Source organism: Festucalex cinctus, chromosome 12, assembly GCF_051991245.1.
Source record: "Festucalex cinctus isolate MCC-2025b chromosome 12, RoL_Fcin_1.0, whole genome shotgun sequence".
Lineage (NCBI taxonomy): Eukaryota > Metazoa > Chordata > Actinopteri > Syngnathiformes > Syngnathidae > Festucalex > Festucalex cinctus.
This window is the reverse complement of record NC_135422.1, coordinates 15,620,174-15,633,587: the sequence shown is the minus strand read 5'-3', so window position 1 is coordinate 15,633,587 and position 13,414 is coordinate 15,620,174. Positions and strand designations below refer to the sequence as shown.

General features: G+C 36.3%; 1 protein-coding gene across 2 annotated transcripts in view; it reads left to right on the top strand.

Annotated features, from left to right (window-relative positions):
• The first annotated feature begins 1,211 nt into the window (after positions 1-1,211).
• slc25a21 (solute carrier family 25 member 21) overlaps positions 1,212-13,414 on the top strand; it is a 119,631-nt gene continuing 107,428 nt past the window's right edge. Inside the window, exons 1-2 of one of the 2 annotated variants that reach the window (XM_077539373.1) lie at positions 1,212-1,351; positions 1,481-1,582. In XM_077539373.1, the coding sequence (XP_077395499.1) occupies positions 1,507-1,582 (76 nt within the window). In that variant the 5' untranslated portion in view covers positions 1,212-1,351; positions 1,481-1,506. Of the gene's footprint in view, positions 1,352-1,379; positions 1,583-13,414 lie in introns of those variants that run through there. The other variant, XM_077539372.1, reaches the window with a different exon arrangement.

Genomic DNA, 13,414 nt, shown 5'->3' with positions numbered 1-13,414 from the left:
CTGATTCCAAATCAGCCCTCGTTTTATTTATTTATTTATTTTGTCAAGCGCGTTAGGTGTTTATAATAATAAAAAAAACAATAAGATGATAACATATTTATTCATGAAATAAGTGTTAGGTAAGTAAGTGGATTAAAACGTGATAGCTATAAATTACAATGTACGCTAAAATCCATATTGCACATTTTTATCACCCATCCATCCATTTTCTTAATCGCTTATTCCTCACAAGGGTCGTCTGGGGGTGGGGATGCTGGAGCCTATCCCACCTGTCTTCGGGCAGTACACCTTGAAATGGTTGCCAGCCAATTGCAGGGCACACAGCGACGAACAACCACTCCCACTCACAATCACACCTAGGGACAATTAGAGCATTCAACCTGCCAAGCATGTCTTTGGAATGTCGGAGGAAACCGGAGAACCTGGAGAAAACCCACTCGAGCACGGGGAAGAACATGCAAACTCCGCAAACTCCACCCAAGAAGGCTGAAGCCTGGACTTGATCTCGATCGTCCATCTGCACTGGGAGATGGACGTGCTAACCAGTCATCCAACAACAAACAAACAAACAAACAAACAAACAAACAAATCCAACATGCCAACCGAATTTTTACAGGTCAAATTTAAAACAAAAAAAAGAGAAAATATCAAAAAAATAAAAAAAAGATGTGCTAGAAAAAAATAAAATAAAAACACATTCTTGAAATCAGCGTCAAAAATAAGGGACACTTAAAGCCATCTATGATTAAAATGTTCTATTTAAAAGTGTTGTTGGTAGGTTGTTGTGACTTTAGGTTTGTCCCAGGCCATCAAAGGTATAATTATTACAAAATATACATTCTTCTTTATTTTATTTATTTATTATTATTAATTCAATCTCTGGTGTAATAACCTTATTTATTGATTGATTGAATTATTTTTTTATTTAATTATCTGTTCTTATTGCTGCTGGAAATGTAAATTTCCCACAGGGCGCCAACGCATCCCAAAGGGATCAATAAAGTCAAGTCAAGTCTAAGTATTAGTCTATATATGCTTTATTGATATTTTTTATTTTTGCAATTAGTGGGGAAAAGTATTTTTGGAATTGAAAGTATCATCTTGTGGTCATGTTTGTCTTGCATTGATCACTGTGGGGCGGGGGGTGGGGGCTAGTGGGTCTGGGGGGGGGGGGGGGGGGGGGGCTTCCAAAGTTAAACTGCAAACTTGCAGCACAAGTAGGTCCAACAGTACACCAGAGGCGTTCTGCTCCAAATCCAAATAGTCCCGCAGCACGCCCTCTTTTTGTGTGCGAGGCAGAGCTGAGAGAAGATCGAGGCGACGCGACGCATCCACGAGTCACGACTCTCAGGTTCGTGTGTGACGCCCTAAAAAGTAACGGCTATGACGTCACAGCGGGGGAGCAGAGCGACCTGAACCTAGCTTGATGCTCGCTTGCTAGCTAGCTAGTTACTAACTACGCGCGTGTTTGCCTCGGCAGAGCAACCGGAGGAGAAAGCGGCTACAATGACAACCACAGTCCCCAAACCGCGCGGCATAGTCCGAGAAGCAACCCACCAGATTATCGCCGGAGGCTCCGCAGGTAGGAGCGTTTAAAAACAACAGCAAAAAAAAAAAAAAAAAAGTTTTATTACTATCGTTATTACTATTATTATTACATCGTAATAGTTCTTTCCTTTGCTCGTTGTCGCGACCTGTTGTGCCTGGAGTGACGTAACGTATCCGCTTTGACGCAAAAGTGGTCATACTTTAAAAGTACACAATTTGAAGTACATTTTGTCCGGGTCGCCATGCCGAAGATGAAGTGTTCAAGCCGTGATAGTTCTTGCTGGTCGGATTCAGCCTCTCTTTCCCAGGGACTTTACTGTCACTGATCTGTATATATTACTGGATAGCCGATAGGCCAAGACTTTTGAAGCCGCGAGGCCGCCATATTACTACTCCCAAGAAACGTGTCTCGGCATATGATCCTATTTACAGTATCAAAATTGGAGAACATTTGAGACAGTACTTAGTAGAAACAGCATGATTTATGATGTTTTAAATTTGTTAAACATTAAAAAGAGGACTTCAGACATTTTACAACTTTCCTTAAATACACATAAATTATATGCTTAATGACGTTTACAGGCTGAAACTTGTATATTTGTTTGTTGTTTGTTTGTTTGTTTGTTTTAATTAAAGAATTGTAACTAATTCAACAAAAGATGCCACCAAGTCTAATATTGGGGTCTAAGGAACTGAACAATAAAAGAAAAAGGGGGTCTTCAAAGCAGCACATACTGTACACTTATTATTGTTATTATTATATTATTTGTATTTTTAACTTGTTAAAAAAAATAGTGAGCACCCCGCCCACACCGGCCGTAATCTGATCGCAAAATGGGAGGAGTAAAATGGTCGCCCTGTTGCATGAACAGTTTCCACGGGCGTTTATGGGCTAACGGCTATCCAGTAATATATTCAGATTAGTGTTTACTGTCACCGCGCATGCGTGAGGCCAACACTTAGGGGGGGAAAAAGAAACGTTATTGGTTGGCATGCGTAATGTCACTGCTGAAGCGTAGAGGACATTTGAAACAAATAAAATACTAGGGGTGTTAAAAAAAAATCGATTCGGCGATATATCGCGATACTACATCGCGCGATTCTCGAATCGATTCAATAAAAAAAAATCGATTTTTTTTTTTTTTTTTTTTAAGAGCTCAGAATTGTTCATTCGATAGTCTTACCGATTCAACGTCTTATCATCATTGCCTTTTTTTTGTTTAGTTTTTTTGTTTTTTTTGTGTGTGTGTGAATCGATTTTTAAACTTCCATTTTTAATGGAAAAATATTCAACAAAACGTCTGACTTCGGGTTAGGATTCACACATTGAGCATGGAAGAATGTTATATGAACGGAACTTAAGCCTTAATATTTTATTTTAATGCTGTTCAAACATGAAACAGATTACAACCTCTATAAGACTGAAATTTCAGATAAATAAATAATACATTTGCATATAAATCTTACACTCTACAAGCTTACTGATTAGTATTTTCTAAATTTGAATGAAAAAAAATCGCAACAATCGACTTATAAATTCGTATCGGGATTAATCGGTATCGAATCGAATCGTGACCTGTGAATCGTGATACGAATCGAATCGTCAGGTACTAGGCAATTCACACCCCTATAAAATACTGTTAACTATAAAAAACAAAACACAACTTTATTATAACAGCCATGCTTACACATTTATTTTTCTAAAGTGGTTATCCTCATTAGGTTGATTTAGTTAATAAAAGAAACAAATTTCTCTCCATACAATAGACCAGTTGCCATCCTCATATTTTTATGTATGTCAAAACAGAGGCGATTTTAGGATCAGAGGTTTAGGGACGCAAGGGAGTAAACCAAATCTAGTAATGGTTAATAATTAATCAAATTTATTATTATTATTATTATTATTATTATTATTATTATTATTATTATTATTATTATTATTATTATCTTCTCCTCATACAGTGAAATTAGGCAAATCACGTAGTGAACATTGATTCCATTCATTGATTCAGCTTACAACACTGATAGAATATTTGATCTAATACCCTTTCCTGAACTCAGCTCGTTTGCCGAAAAACATCCATTAGGCTACTTGTCTGTCTGTACACATGCACAAACGTCAGCTAGCTCGACCAGTGTTTGCGAAACCTTTACTGAGCCAAGGCACATATTTGACATGGGAAAAAAAAATCTCAGTACACCACTTGGCAAGACAAATCACAAAAAGTGGATATACAGGTTAATTATGTACCAGCTGTCTTCTAGTCGAAGAGAATTTGATTGGTTAGCCTGATACTATATGTGTTTGTCAAAGATAAATGAACAGAAACAATTTTATATACTTTTTTGGGGGGGTAAAAATAATTGATATGCATGATTTCCTGCGGTACACCGGATGATCTCTCACTGTCACTGCATACTGGTTGAGAATCACTGAGCTAACTCCTACTTATATCCTGGTAATGATAAAAAAGAAAGATCTTTTTTTTTTTTTTTAACTCATCTACATGCGTGCGTTCATCAATCATAATTAGGAGTGTGATGATATATCAACATCGTGATAAATCGTGATACTTTGTCTCCCGATAGATTATCAATACGTCCACGCAAGTATCGCAATATTTGTAGTTAATATACAGCCACTATAACGGCTCCATTGTTCATGACTTATTGAGCAATTTACTTGGTGGGCCACCAGGGGGAGCGCCTCGTAAGAGTGGCGGGGAAACGTACGGAAGTCTTCAGCCGAAGAAGACTCATGACCTTACTTTATCGTGTATTTATTACCTGACCCATATAATCGATAATTGCGGTATCATCGTATCGTGAGATAATCGTTATCGTGTGCTAGGGCTGCTCGGTTATGGAAAAAATAATAATCACGATTATGCTGGCAATAATTGAAATCACGATTATTCAAACTATTTTTATTTTATTTTTTGGTACAAAACAAGAAAATGTTTAAAGGGATACTTGACTCATTGAGCCATTTTCAGCAAGTGGAAAAATGTATTTTTTTTTAAAGGTATTAATTGTATGTGAAAAATAATGATGTTATCACATTAATTCTGCACGTAATATTAACTTTTTATTGCTGAAAATGGTTCAATGAGTCGAGTTTAAACATTTAAAAATATTAAGACTTTAAAAATAAAAAAAGAAAGAAACACTAGAATTATGTAAGTTCATTTTGGACCAAACAGAATGTATAATAATATACATTTATAATATATATTATTTATTTATGTTGGCAAAAACCTGTTGGAGTGCAGCATTTGCACTCTGCAGTACGATGATCATTTATTTTTTGATACAAAATAAGACTATGTAAAAACAAAAAACAAAAAATATTAATTTAAGACAAATTAAATTCTTTGAAACAATATAATTATGCAAGTTCCTTTTGTATGAAAAAAATATTAAATTAGTTATTTTAAAATTTTAAAAAGATGCAAATGTATAAATATAAAAAGTCAAAAATTAGTAGAATCATTTTTTTTACGATTAAACTGATTTTGTAATTGTGGAGTACAATAATTAAAATTGTAATTGAATTTCGATTAATTGCACAGCCCTGTCTTGAGCCTTGTATCACATATTGCATCGTATCGTATCGTACCAAAGGTTCCCACCCATAATCATAATTAATCAATAGCTCCTTGACAAATCTAGCGCTGCAATGTGTTATGGCTGCAGGACAAATAGAACTAGAGTAGTCACAAGTTTGCACATGTTTTCGAAACGCAGAAAAAAATAAAATAAAATAAAAAACATCACCACGTCAAACCAACCAGGAAGTGAGCACAAGTGTATCATCTTGCATTTCTTTTGCTGTCTTTTTGGACCCAGCGCACAAAAATTCCTTTTGTGTTCCTCCCAGAAGGCCTGTAACAAAATGATATTGCGTAACGTGGTCTGCATATTGAAAACATGTGCTCGCGCTGAACTGGAGCAAACACAAGGAAGCAGGGTGGGGGGATGGTTGGGTCATCTGGCGTGGAGATAACATACTGTACATAGATGCACTCTTGACGTTGACCTGGCGGGCACAATCACAAAGACGACTGAAGGTGAAACGTCCATGAGTTCATGTTTTTGTTTTGTTTTTTTCCTAGTAAATCTTAGAACTTTAGTTTTGGATTTTCCCATGATAGTTTTTATTTAATAATTCAGTTTTAATTAGTTGTTTTTTTACAGCAGATTTTTTTTTTTTAATACTTCATTTGAGTTTTTATTAGTTTTAGTATTAGTTTTAGTATTTTTGTAACTATATGGAGTATTTGTCAAGTTACATATTTTGCAATAAATTAAACTACCATTCTGAAACAACTGTTTGATCTAAACCAGGGGTGTCAAACATAAGGCCCGCGGGCCGGATCCGGCCCGCAAAGTGGTTTAATCCGGCCCACGCGACGATTTTATAAAAAAAAAAAAAAGTTAAAAGTAAAAAAAAAAAAAAATTGTAATGTCTAATTAATCAGTCAGCCACAATCAACATACAGAAAATTTGTAACTTCACAAGCAGTCCTCAGATGAGCAATGCAACTTGTTGTCCTGGATGTCATTATTTTACACACAACTTAAAGTTATGGTTTGTTTAATTATTATTATTTTAATCATAGACCGAAAAACGTGTTAAATACGACACAAATTCAATTACTGGTAACACAAATAGATATGATAAGGATTAGCGTCCTTATAACGTCATTAACTGCGCCACGCAATGCATTCTGGGAACAATATATATGCAATACAGGTAGATTTAACACGTCTAGGACTCAGTGTTGCCGCGTTCCATTTGCAATTGTATTATTTTTTTGGAACAATATGATTACAGTTGAGCTCTGTAATTTAGGACTGGTACACAAATAGCGAAAATCTGCATATAATTGACGTTAACGTATAACGTTTTTAAGTTATATACCGTTATTTTACCGATGCGGCCCACTTGGTAGTATATTTTCCTTCATGCGGCCCCTGAGCTAATATGAGTTTGACACCCCTGATCTAAACGTTGGCCTACAGTTAATGCAATGTATGGCGAAGACATGTAAAAGTTCGTGGAAGGTCAGGTCAGGGTTTTTTTTAGCACATTGCATAGCATTAGCTTTGGCTTTAGAAAGTGTATGAGAATGTGCCATGTTTGCATACCACAGATAATGCACCATTGATCAGCCAAGCCTTGTTGTCCCTTCTTGACTGTTTCATTCTTTTTTTTGTTTTTTTAAATTAACGCTGTCATGTCAAAGAAGCTAACTGAGACGAAAAAAGAAGAGAAATACACTTGTCACTTAAACGGAGGCATATCGAGCTTTATCGGGTGTCATTTTAAGATGAACCTAAAATATACAGAAAGTATTTGATGCCCCACCCCTACAAAAATGTTTCTACTGTGCTGCAATTGCCTGTAGATGCCACAAGATGGTGTCAAAGAACGAAAGGAAAAATGAAGTTCATCTGGAAAGGTTAGATTGCATTTTAGCTTCATCCTGAAATGTCACCCCAAAGACCAATTTTTCAAGTTTTAAGTGGATATGCATGAATGCCGCCTTGAGTGCCAAGTAGTACAGCGATGTCGCTGCCATATTGGATGTGACAAAATGGAGGTGTCAGTGCAGATGCTTCATACGTTGACTGCTTGGAGACGTCACAACCTTTTTTCACTCATAGCCAGATAGCACCGGATTACGTTTTAAGATTGGATTTAGCCACTCTAACCTTTCTTTATTATTATTATTATTATTATTATTATTATTATTATTATTATTATTATTATTATTATTATTATTATTATTATTATTATTATTTCTTGCACAGTATGCTTTCTTGAAAATCAGAGCAACAAATTACATTTTAAAGTTAGGGTGCTTTAGTTTTTTGTTTTTTAACCTCCTGACTACCAGGAAAAAAAAATATTGTCCAATCTTGTATATTTTGATATTCCCCAATCATTGTGAAGTAACTGGAATACTGCAAAAGAATTTTTTGAAAAAAAAAAAAAAGAAAAAAAAAAAGAGAAGTTTTTATTTTTAAGCTATGACGTGTCCACTAGAGAGGACATTTTTTAAAACTTAAATGCTATGCTCAAATATAGTTAAAATAATTCAAACAATACTTTTATGTGTTTTTAAGAGTCTTATAGGAAACATGCTAACAACATTTAAAGCCTAAATTTGTTCAATAAAAGTGCTTGCACTGAGGGAAGCCATTTTCTTTTATGGTGCAACCAAAGGTAGCAAAGCCCCACCCCTACACATTTGACCACAATTTCAATACCACATGAAGGCAGCATTTGTCATGGATGAAGCTTTTAATACCTGGCTAAGTGGGGTTCTTTTGTTACCGCCTCCACCCAGCACCAGGAAGTGGTAAGTGTTTCCGGTTTAGGTTTAGCTGTTTAGCTTTGGGAAATTTGACTCTGTTGATTTGCCTAAGAGGCAAATTTTATTTGGAAAAGGTACATTGGTTAATATCTGTTACTAGGACAAATTGAGCAAATGTGTCAACGATCTTTGATGACCGTTAGCAATGCTAACATGTTTTTACCATATTTGGTACCGGTGTCTTTATAAGAATAGAATCACAAAGATGCTAACTGCTAAGTCTACATATCTTACTGTTTTACTTTCTAACTGCTGGTACTACAACAGCAAAGATGATTTTGGTGTAGGTGTCACCCTTAGACAGGTTAGCTAGCCCGTGGCGTCCATTTTGAGGCCTGTTTTGAAGTGGTTGTTTCCTTACCTATACAGAAATTGTTGTTGCATTCTTCTGCCTCATTTTGTTCCCATATTAAGTAAATGTTTACTGTTTTTATTAACCTTGTTCAATTTTACTGCCCTCCCAGCCACATATGTAGCCCATTTTCTTTAGTTTTTTGCTATTTTTACTTCAGAAAATGTCACATCAGTTCTTGTTAGTGTTTGTTAGGTTTTTTTTTTAACCTTTCAAATTCCAGTTTGTCAGTACAATGGACAAGTTGTCGGGTAATTTGGAAAATTATTTTTTTGGCTGGTGTGCTGTGAGATTTTGCTAAGAACGCTTTGGCTCAATGTATTGGCTGGGAAGTAAAAAGCAGATGCAGTGTGGCATCAAGTTATGATCATTTTCTCGGATTCACCATGAAAAAAAAGAGAATGCGTGCGACGGCCCTTCCTTCGTTTTTTGTTTTGTTTTTTGCAGCTGTAACCTCCAATTACTACCGAGGAGCATTACAGCATTTTACACAAAGCTTTTAGTTGAATAAATATCATCAAAAGAGGAAGAATGGTGCATTCTGTGGAGTAATTTCGGTTTCTTTGGCTTCCTCTTTGTGGACTTCACCTTTTTAGTTTGAAGTCTATTTTTCCTCTGTCGGCTGTAATGTAGCATGAAATGTATTCAAACATTTGTTTGCACGTGCTGTGCTGTTCTTTGGCATATTGATAACGGACTCGTGTCATGTAGGCCAACCCTTAATTTGTTTCGGGTGATCTGCATCCTTTTTAAACATCAGATTGTTGATAGTTACATGATCAGAGTTTATTTTTTTGTAGAGACAAAGCAATTATGGTTTGTCACTTCAAAAATGTACGTGTATTTTGTAGATACTGTAGTTAGTTTCTAATACATTTGTCATGACGTAATTCCAAAGATGTCCACAAGATGGTGATAGCTTCACACGCGATGTCTTTTTAGTGCATTTTTTTTTTTTTTTTTTTAAATAGTGGTTATGCTTTGGGACAGACTCATAAACCCCTCATGATTTGACAGTCATGTGCTTGGAAGAAACAAAACAAGTGCTCTTAATTGTCACATGGTCTTCAAAAGCTGATGATGCTAAAGCTAGTATGGAATGTTTTTGAAGGCTGGAGCAAAACAACATGCTCCAGGAACTAACTAAATCGGTTTTAACCCACCATAATCTTACCAAATCAAAATCTTGGATTATTATTTTTTTTTTTAATCCACCCCCCCACAAAATCTTTTTATCAAGTTTTTTTTTTTTTTTTTTTTAACTGTAGCATTTGCTTGCATTAATTCCCATATAAATTATGGGAATAAATATTTGATTGCCCCTTAAATCACAACATGTAATATACTGTTCATATAATATACTATTCTCTCGAAATAGGTTAACATTTAAAAAGGAAAAATACAGAGGAAAAAAAATTAGCCAGGAAAAAAAATTAGCCTGTGTGGTGAATCCTTGGTGCAGGGGTGGGCTGTAGTTTGAAGTTGTAATACCACTATTCACCACTAGATGGCAGACACGGCTTACTTGAGCTCACGCCTGGTCCTATACTGCCCTTTACTACAACATGAGTAAGCCTTTTGCAGATTTGGAATGATATGCAGGACAATAATAGTGCCTCAAAAATAGTAAAATTTTGAATGAGTTAGTGTTTTTTTTTTGTTTTTTTTTTTTTGTTTTTTTTTGTTTTTTTGTTTTGTTTTGTTTTTTAGGAGTTTGTCTTGCTGTTTGACAGTAGTGTGCTGTCCTTGAGTGGTCATTTATATGCAATAGAGCCCATTCTTCCCTAATTGCCTTCTTATCAAATGGAAAATAATGCATTAGAAATTAAATTTGCTCATCACTTTTTTTGGGGGCAAAATAGTCTAAAAACAGACACCAAAGGTGTCCGAAAAGTCTCTATATATAAAGACCAAATTGCTTAATTAGCCATACAGCCATCCTCTTTGTTTGAGGTTTGAACTACAGAAACCCCGAAAGAAAAGAAATCGACCGAATTGTCCTGACAAATAAATGAGAAATAATTGATAAAAGTGGCTATGTGTGTGTGTGCGTGTTTTTGTGTGTGTTTTCCCCCAACAGACAGGAAGCGTCCATCGGCAATCACAGGGCGAATTAGGCCTAATATTTATTTCCAGAAACAATCGTGTGCGTGTTTGGCCGGGCCGTGATTGAACCCCCGGCGGGCATGTTGGAGACAGATGTGCTCCGTGATGACATCATACATTGGAAGTCATGTTGATTTTTGTTTTTTTTAAATCTGGACGGGGGACCACTTTCTCTTCTTCCTCCCTCTATCATGATAACGATGCCTGTCGTACATGTACATGCAATATATGTCATCCATCTTTTGTGAGACGCACGTCGAGGCCTGGCTCAAAATGGCCGTGTTTTTTTCTCCCCCCCTCCTCCTCCTTTCATCAGTCTGCCTCATCACAAGCACCGCTTGTTATTGGAGTAACCGCTCATTTCATGTGCAATAATAAACCGGCAAGATTTATCATCTCATTACGAGTTCCCGGCCGGGGAAATGTGAACAATCGCTGTCGTTGGAAATTAGCGGAGAATGTTAAACAAATGAACACGCATGACTTCATTAAAAAAGAAAGCCTAAAAAAGGATAAAATATGTTGCGTGTTTGTTCAGTCCTCCGTGCGAAGCTGGTTTCATTGAAGTTATTTTGAGCTTTAGCCGCTAGATTCTTGTTTACTATTACTAACATGATATTAACAAACAACTTTTATTTATTTAAAAAAATCATAACTATGAAAAAATATATATTAATGTAGTTTTTATTGTTTACAAACCATTATTTTTTTTAAACAAAAACATTTTTAATAGGTGTGTCAAAAATAGTCGATTAATTTTTAGTTAATTTAAAGTTAACGCCACTATTTATTTATTTTTTATTTTTTTTAACGTGTGTGACAGCCCTTTACTTGGAAAGCCTGTACTGTGGGAATTCAAGTGGCACGTCCACGTCAAAATTTAGCAGTAATATATTTAATAAAAAAAATAAAATAAAAAATGCATATACAGGACTGTCTCAAAAAATTAGAATATTGTGATAAAGTCCTTTATTTTCTGTCATGCAATTAAATAAGCAAAAATGTCATACATTCTGGATTCATTTCAAATCAACTGAAATATTGCAAGCCTTTTATTGTTTTAATATAGCTGATAATGGCTTTTTTTTTTTTTTTTTTTACTTGGTCTGAGGAAATATTTTAATATTTTGAGATAAGATATTTGAGTTTTCTTAAGCTGTAAGCCATAATCATCCATCCATCCATTTTCTTGACCGCTTATTCCTCACAAGGGTCGCGGGGGGTTGCTGGCGCCTATCTCAGCTGGCTTTGGGCAGTAGGTGAGGGACACCCTGGACTGGTTGCCAGCCAATCGCAGGGCACACACAGACGAACAACCATCCACACTCACAAGCACACCTAGTGACAATTCGGAGTGCCCAATTAACCTGCCATGTATGTCTTTGGAATGTGGGAGGAGACCGGAGTACCCGGAGAAGACCTACGCGGGCACGGGGAGAACATGCAAACTCCACCCAGGAAGGCCGGAGCCTGGACTTGAACCTGAGTCCACAGAACTGGGAGGCAGCTGTGCTAACCACTCAACTACCGTGCCGCCACAAGCCATAATCAGCAATATTAAAAATAGTAAAAGGCTTGCAATATTTCACTTGTAATGAATCCAGAATGTATGGCATTTTTGCTTATTTAATTGCATTACAGAAAATAATGGACTTTATCATAATATTCAAATTTTCTGAGACAGTCCTGTATCTGTGGAGACTGGGGTCAAATTGTATTTGAGATTTTTTTAAATGTGCATAATTTTACAAGTTACTTCATGTTAAAGATTAAATAGCTCTTAATACGAAAAGAAAAATGCACTGAGCTGTCTCCAACATCTTACAAATGCAATTATGCCATCTAGTGGCAGATAAATGACCAACACAAATCAATATCACACTCACTTTTTAATTTTAACTCAATTTTATGATTATGAAATTGCTGTATCAACGACTAAAAGATGCAGACATATTTCTGTTAGTTTAACATTTGCCCCACTTTTGTGTTAAGAGTATGAAAACTTAGAAAAAAAAATGTTATTGTGCATTTAGAACAGATACAAGATTTGCGATCAATCATGAGTTAACTATGAAGTCACGCGATTAATTACGATTGCAAATTTAAATTGCCTGACACCACTAATTTTTAAAAAATTTAATAAACAAAAAACTCTAGCTACTTCCATATGCATACCACCTCCATATTACAGAAATGTGAGCCCCCTGACGCTCTTCACGCAAGTTCATCAGTGCCTCAGGGTTCCTCCTCAATCCCACTTGAGATTAGTGTGAGCTAAATGTAAAACATACACTACCAGGGCCTATCTTTCGTTTTTCTTTTTTTTTTTTTTTTATGGACAGACTTTCAGTCCAATGGGCCTCCGCACTGACAGAAAACGCCCCCCACCCCTTGTCTCGGTCCGCTTGCTTTTAAAAGTGAATTTGCTACAGGCGGATCCGGCGATGATAAAGTACAGTAAGTTACGATAAGGACGTTGACTCTTTGAATGAAACCTGCTCCATAAGGGTGTGCGGATCGCTAACATCTGCTTCTTCACATTCTGAGAACATTACACGGACCACTAGTGGCTCTTCTTGCTTGTCACGCCGGACATGATGGAAACATCTCAGTTTAGCGAGACAGGTTCTGTGTGTGCGCGAGTGTGTGTAATCTTTTTAAAAAAAATATCTATATGATTCATGACAGCAGCGAGGAGGCGTCATGGAGCTCAGTCCGGTGAATGTTTATTTGCAGGTGAATGCTTGGCCTCGTTTTAGCACTGATCCAAAAAAGACCCAGTAGAGTGTTCCAACCTGACACTGTCATTCATCCTTCCTGATGCAACACACCATTTTTTTTTATCCGGGCTCATCAGGTGCACTGACCGGGAATCGAACCCACACCGTCTGCCTAAATGTAAATACAGGAAAACCGAAATGAAGCCTTTTTTGGGAGCCAAATTCAAATTGTAGTGGCCCTGTCAAAACCGCCATTGGTCTGATTTAAAACAATACTTAACGAAATTACATAGTTACATATGTAG